At 42.0% G+C, this 6,539-nt stretch overlaps 1 protein-coding gene across 3 annotated transcripts; it reads left to right on the top strand.

The window, feature by feature from the left end:
- Positions 1 to 3,479: 3,479 nt before the first annotated feature.
- LOC100273918 (putative protein kinase superfamily protein) lies at positions 3,480 to 6,190 on the top strand. 3 transcript variants are annotated; one of them, XM_008674264.4, is made up of 7 exons: positions 3,480 to 3,671; positions 4,059 to 4,195; positions 4,281 to 4,396; positions 4,618 to 4,828; positions 4,937 to 5,174; positions 5,263 to 5,413; positions 5,652 to 6,190. In XM_008674264.4, the coding sequence occupies exons 2-7, from the start codon at positions 4,129 to 4,131 to the stop codon at positions 6,003 to 6,005; spliced, it is 1,137 nt and encodes a 378-aa protein (XP_008672486.1). In that variant the 5' UTR covers positions 3,480 to 3,671; positions 4,059 to 4,128; the 3' UTR covers positions 6,006 to 6,190. The 3 variants fall into 3 exon arrangements, with proteins under 3 accessions (XP_008672486.1, XP_008672487.1, NP_001141782.1); XM_008674265.4 differs by having other exon boundaries at positions 3,482 to 3,671; positions 4,063 to 4,195; NM_001148310.1 differs by lacking the exon at positions 3,480 to 3,671 and having other exon boundaries at positions 4,086 to 4,195; positions 5,652 to 6,175.
- Positions 6,191 to 6,539: the final 349 nt, after the last annotated feature.

The raw sequence follows: 6,539 nt of genomic DNA, 5'->3' as shown, positions 1-6,539 counted from the left end.
CAAGACTTCAAATGTACTCTGGCTAATTGTTGCTAGCTAATTATTTGTGAGCTAATTTTTAGTCACTAGCAAACAATTAGCCAAGAGAATCCAAACAGGCCTTAATTTTGGCCTCAAAGGCTTTATTTTCTAGGTCAGAAAGTCAAAACCATTTTGGGTTTCAGCGACAAATCCATGCTTACAGATTCATATTACGCGTGGTACACAAATAACAACCACTCTTTATGGACCATAATGTTGATCTGGCTAAAAACTTGAAGCTTGTGATTTGTGTCTTTGAACAATTATCTGGCCTTAAAATCAACTTTTACAAAAGGGAAGTTTTCTGTTATGGAGAAGCAAAGCAGTATGAACAAGTCTATACTCAATTATTTGGATGTGATTTGGGTCATTACTCGTTCAGATATTTGGGAATCCCTATGCATCATAAATGATTGACAAAAAGTGACTGGAAAGTGATAGAACATAGGTTTGATAAGAAGTTAAGTTGTTGGAAGGCTAAGTATCTATCCTATGGTGGCAAGTTGATTCTCATAAACTCGGTGTTTAGCAATCTCTCCATGTATATGTTAATTTTTTAGATTCCTAAAAAAGGTGCTTGTTGGGGGACTTCGTCTTCCGAAGGTCCTCAAGAACGCGCTTAACTATTTGTTTTCAGCATATTATTAAGTATTACAGGAGCTTTGTCACCAGAAAAGCTTCTATATAGATCGATAGACGTATGACGAAGCAAGTTTCGTCACGATGAAGCGGGAAGGCAACGTAAGAAGAAGGCATTGTTCCAGATGTTAAGTGCAAATGACAGTACTGTCCTCGTGACATTTGTAAACCTTGTATGTAATTTTTGAGGGTATGAATGTAATACCGTATGAAGTTGTACGATTGACTATAAATAGATGAACAGTACCTTAGTACTGTTCACACTGGATTGTAATTGTATTCACGTCATTATCTTTAAGCAAGCCGAAGGTATCAATGTAATATGAACTTTGATACTATCAATACATTCGGTATGAAATAAATATGTGGGATGATATTATATTTGTAACTATGCTTTTGTATCTATGAATGATGAAGACTTGTTCTTCATGACCTTCATCCAAGATTCGTTATACCCCGAAGGGAAATAATACTTCAAAGGACGAATTGAAGGTCTTTAACGTTTAACAAATGTGTTGCCTTGTTCTTGGTTCACAGTAATCGGAAAAAAGTGATCAACGGTGCTTAAAAACTAGATTATAATAGATCCAGATTTGTTGGCAAAATAATCAAGATAATAAATTATACAAGCTTGCTAAGTGAAATATCGTGTGTAGGCCAATGGATCAGGGATGGTTGGGTATAAATGATTCGGGAATACATAACAAGTGTCCGCTGAGCAAATGGCTTGTTAATCTAGTAAACACTGATGGATTATGGCAACAACTACCGAGGAAAAAGTATCTAACTCGAAAAACAATTACTCAAGGAGACTCCCACTTGGACAGGATTGATGGGAGCTAAGAACGAGTTGTTTAAATTTGGCAAGTTTCAAGTGCAAAATGGGAGGATGTTTGGTTAGGGTCAGCCACCCTAAAGGATAAATATTTCAATCTATATAATATTGCCTACAAAAAACATGCTACTCTCATAGAGGTAGTTGGTTTTGATCTACCCAATATAGACTTTCGAAGAAGTCTATATGGGATGAATCAACAGGGACGGTGAGAATTGCAATTTAGACTGACTGAGATTCAGCTCAATGAAGACTAGGACATGTTCGTCTAGTCACCTACATTTAAGTCTATGTATGATTACCTATTGAACCTTAATGTTATTCATGTGCTTAAATATTGTTGGAAAATCAAAATCTCACTGAAGATAAGAACAAGGGTGTAGTTCTTATAAAAGAAAATCTAGCAAAACGTAGGTGGAAGAGGAGTATGAAATGTTGTTTTTGTAATTGCAATGAAGCTATTGATCATCTGTTCTTCCGGTGTAACTTTGCTAGATTTATTTGACGAATGTTGAGATAGTATCTGGTCTCAAAGCTCTCCAAAATGTATCACATTTTTTGGGCATTAGTTGGGTGGAGTGAAGCTAGATACTAAGAAACAATTTATGATAGGAGCTGCGGCCATTGTGTGGGCAATATGGACTAATCGAAATGATGTTATTTTTAACAATGCAATTGCTATGTCACCAATGCATGTAAATTACAAGAGCACTTATTGGATTCGGTTTTGGAGCCTACTGCAGAAGGAGTAATTGCTGCTAAATGTTGCTTCACTGCAGCTAGAGATAATTACGATGGACATCTTCGCTTGGAATGGATGGTGGTTTAGCAATAGATTAGAAGTTTAGTCATTTGCTGTTTTTCTATTGTTGAACTTTTGTGGGTTATTTGAGCAGGCCAAATATAAACTTTGTAGAGACCGGAACTATGTTTCATTTCTGATGAAATAAATTTCACTTATAGAAAAAAGTACAGTCCAAAGGATACCTTTTCGCCTAATTATTCATGTGTTCCTTTATCATCGAACTTAAAGCAGTGATTAAACTAACTCTATCATGGAACTTAAAGCAGTGATTAGACAAAGAGGCTGAGGTCACACTGCAGAGCTGGACTGAACTATCCTGGAAGGAGCAAAGCAAGAGCAAATGATGACAAATGAGTAGGGTTTGGATCCAGCCTTCACGGAGACTAATCAGTGGATGCCATAAATCCCAACTAAGAAATTTCATCCACGTTGCTTTCAAAAAAAAAAACCATCCATGGACCGCCTTCCAACCTCCAAGACTGGATTTCATAAATATTTAGGTACAATGCAAGCGTGTGGACAGAGTCAATGGTTGTACTGTGGAGCTGATGATAGCACAGAAGTCATTTCCTGTTTACAAAGACCATTAGTAATTTCTTTGAGTACACATGACACCTAAGGACCTGAGCTGCACAGTTGTACTCGGTAAACATGTGTTTGGTCGGTGATCAGCCTGTCATTGGCATAACTAAACCAGGATCTAATATTAAGAACTCCTACTTAAGATGTGAACTTACACTGCAGCTTCACAAACCACAGTCAACAGCTCACCTGTCAAATTACAAAATAGCTCAAACTTGTCTATCACCTTGGCATCTTCTGATCCTTGCTTATTTTATGGTGCATGGTCCTCCATGCTGTACCCTGCCGACTTTAAAAAAACTCGACCTGCGGCTGCCGGACATTATATTAAGAAGAATAATTTCTCACGCATTTTAACTAAACCGGGATCTTATATTAGGAACTCCTTAAGATGTGAACAGAAACGCTGCAGCTTCACAAACCACAGTCAACAGCTCCATAGCATCCACACCTGTCAAACTTGGCATCTTCTGATCCTTACTTTTATGGTTCCAGCCTTGTGACCAGTGAGCAAGTCCTCCTTACTGTACCCTGTCACTGTACTCTCTAAGGTCAGAAGAGAACTAGCCTGATCAGTCCCAGTGGGGTCCTTGCCTGGATTGCCATGTATTTATGGCACAACCATGCTGGTCTTCTCCTTCTGCCACTGCAGGTCTTGCAGAAACATGTCTCTTCTCTATCTTCTCTAACTACCTTCCGAGAATTTCTTGCTGGGCGCTCGATGCTCTTGGACCCTTTATGCAGACTTCATCCCGTGACAAGTCTTCCACTGATCAGTTTAATCTGCAGGTGAGTTTCTTTTTCTCGGTTTCCTTCTCTAGTTTTCTGAGTCAGCTCTGTTCTCTGACTAGACATGTGAGTTTATTGATTTCTCGTAGTTCACAGTTTCTCCTGCAAATTTTTGTTTACGGAATGTTTCAGAGTTCAGGGCTACAATTGACATTCTTGTTTCATGGAATTTTGTTGGTTAAACATGAAATTCATGAATCAGTTTTGTTTTCACCATACACTTTTTTAGTTCATTCCGAGGTGTGAGCTTCGTATTAATCTGCAAGCTTGGATGCGATCTACTACTCTTTATTTTCCTAGCTCTCATAGAAAGAATAAAGTTGCTAAAACCAACAGTTTTGACTTCTGATTGGCCTCTTCAAGCCCACTGACTAGTTTGTCGCTCAGGTAGATACCAGCATCTCTTTTCCATATCTGAAGGCCTGAATTCCAAACAAGAGAGCTCGAAACAACAGTAATGGGTTGCTTCCCTGTGTTCTGGAGGAAGAAGAATTCCAGAAGCCAGATTGTGCAACATGACCAAGGTAAAGTTTTCCTTCCAATCGGTACATAGCTGTTCTTCTGAAGCATCTCAGAACCTTACTGCAGTTCATTCGATTCTGTTCGCAGACATCCCAATCACGGGCAATGTGAAAATCTACTCGTCAAAGGAGCTGAGAAAAGCCACAAGAAATTTCTGCCCGGGAAACATGCTTGGAGAGGGTTCTTTCGGCCGGGTCTACCTGGTAGGTTGCTCCAACATCTCTGATGTAATGTAGCCTAGTTCAGACATCAGCCCAATCATGTTCCTGACTGGAACACAGGAATCTCAGGAGGAATTTGCTGCAGTTTTTAGGAACACTGAATTGTTAGAACGTGGCAGAGTTCTTCTTCATGCCTGAGTAACTTCAACCACAGCAACATTTCAACCTTTTTACGAGCTCATGTTCTGATCCAAACTGTGCAGGGAAAGTTGAACAAGGGCGAGAAAGTGGCCATCAAGGTGCTCTCCTCAGAGTCGAGGCAAGGAACAAAGGAGTTCCTGAACGAGTTGAGTGTCATATCCAACATAACTCACCACAACCTAGTCAAGCTGCATGGCTGCTGCGTCGACGGAGGCCAAAAGATGCTGGTCTACAATTACGTGGAGAACAACAGCCTTGCACAGACCCTTCTCGGTAAAATGCCCGAACCTAGATTTTCCAGTGGCGATGCCTGATCCTGATGCGATGCATGTGGGCGGCCAAAGCCTGGATGGATCTCTGATGCGCCATGCCGTTCTTCAGGTAATTCCCGCAGTGGCATCAGATTTGGCTGGAGAACGAGGGTGGATATCTGCATCGGTGTCGCTGACGGGCTCACCTACCTTCACGAACAAGTCCGCCCACGGATCGTCCACCGCGACATCAAAGCCAGCAACATCCTTCTCGACAGAAACCTGAGGCCCAAGATAGCAGACTTTGGGCTGGCCAAGTTCTTCCCGGGCAACATGACACACATCAGCACCAGGGTTGCGGGGACGCTGTAAGTAGGGGGCAGCACACTTCCGGCTGAAGATGTTCATGTCCTCCTTTGGTTAGGAGGACAGAGCTGACATGTGTTCTTCTTTCAGAGGATATCTTGCACCAGAGTACGCCATCCGAGGGCAGCTGACCAGAAAGGCCGACGTCTATAGCTTTGGTGTGCTGCTGCTGGAGATTGTCAGTGGCAGATGCCACACTGATCCCAGATTACGCCTTGACGAGCAGTTCCTCCTAGAAAAGGTGAAAGAGCAATCCCAATACTAGATTAGTTTTTAGGTACTGATCCAGTTCTTATGAATACAGTTGATTCGTTCCAAAAAAAAAATGATGAGTTCTGAGAGATTGACTTACTTGTAAAAGCAGATCAAACTATCAGATTTTTACTAACTTGCTAGCTTCAAAATGCCTGAAGTTATGGTGCTATCAGATCTTAGACTTTGATTTAAATCATCTGAAACTTCTGCTGCTGTTCTGTCAGGTCTGGACACTTTACGAGTCCGACGATCTCGAGAGCATCATTGACAGGACACTGAAGCGCGATTTCGACACCGAGGAAGCACGCCGGTTGCTGAAGATAGGTCTTCTGTGCATCCAGGATAGCCCCAAGATCAGGCCCTCCATGTCAACGGTCGCCAAGATGCTGAAGGGTGAGTGCGCTGTGAGTGACAGGATCATGAGGCCCGGCCTGATCACGGACGTCATGGACCTGAAAGTCAGAACAGTAGAGCCGGTTCAGTTCAGCTTATCCCCGTCGATGTCTCCTGCACCGAGCAGCTCACTGGTGTCCACGGTTGCATTAGCTGGTGGTAGCACTGTTGTAGAGAGCCCCTGACGGAGCTAGTTGAAGGACCAGGTGTCTACCAAAAAAACTGGGCTGTAAAATTGCAAGCAACATGAATTATTGCTTTTGTTCATGTTTTAGTACATTGTTGTAACATAGATTATGTGTTCTCCGAATTGTTGTAAGTCAAGATTGTGCGCTGCCGAGGCAGTTGTCGAGTTATCGCTTGACCTCTTTGTGATGCTGTTCTTTAGCTAGGCGTCGATAGTGCTTCACGACGTCAGGCGAACATGTCTGTTAACAGGTAACTAGAGGTGATGTATGAGAGCAGAGGAAAAACACAAGAACAGAGAGACGGAAGGGAGCTGGTAGCGCCGTGACGGCCGGAAACAAGTACAAGTTTAGGTTATTACATTTCATGTCGTCTCCACACAGCCCTCACAAGTTTTAATACTACTGCTACCAACTAATTCACCCAGTTTAGCCCGAATATGCGCATGAATATCGCATATTCTGCTTCCTGGGCCTTTTGCTGTCTTGGCGCAGCCCACCTGACACTTTTCCAGGTTCACCATTTTCACCTGA

This window comes from Zea mays, chromosome 3 (assembly GCF_902167145.1).
Source record: "Zea mays cultivar B73 chromosome 3, Zm-B73-REFERENCE-NAM-5.0, whole genome shotgun sequence".
In the NCBI taxonomy this organism is placed as follows: domain Eukaryota; kingdom Viridiplantae; phylum Streptophyta; class Magnoliopsida; order Poales; family Poaceae; genus Zea; species Zea mays.
This window is presented reverse-complemented; position numbering and strand designations above follow the sequence as displayed.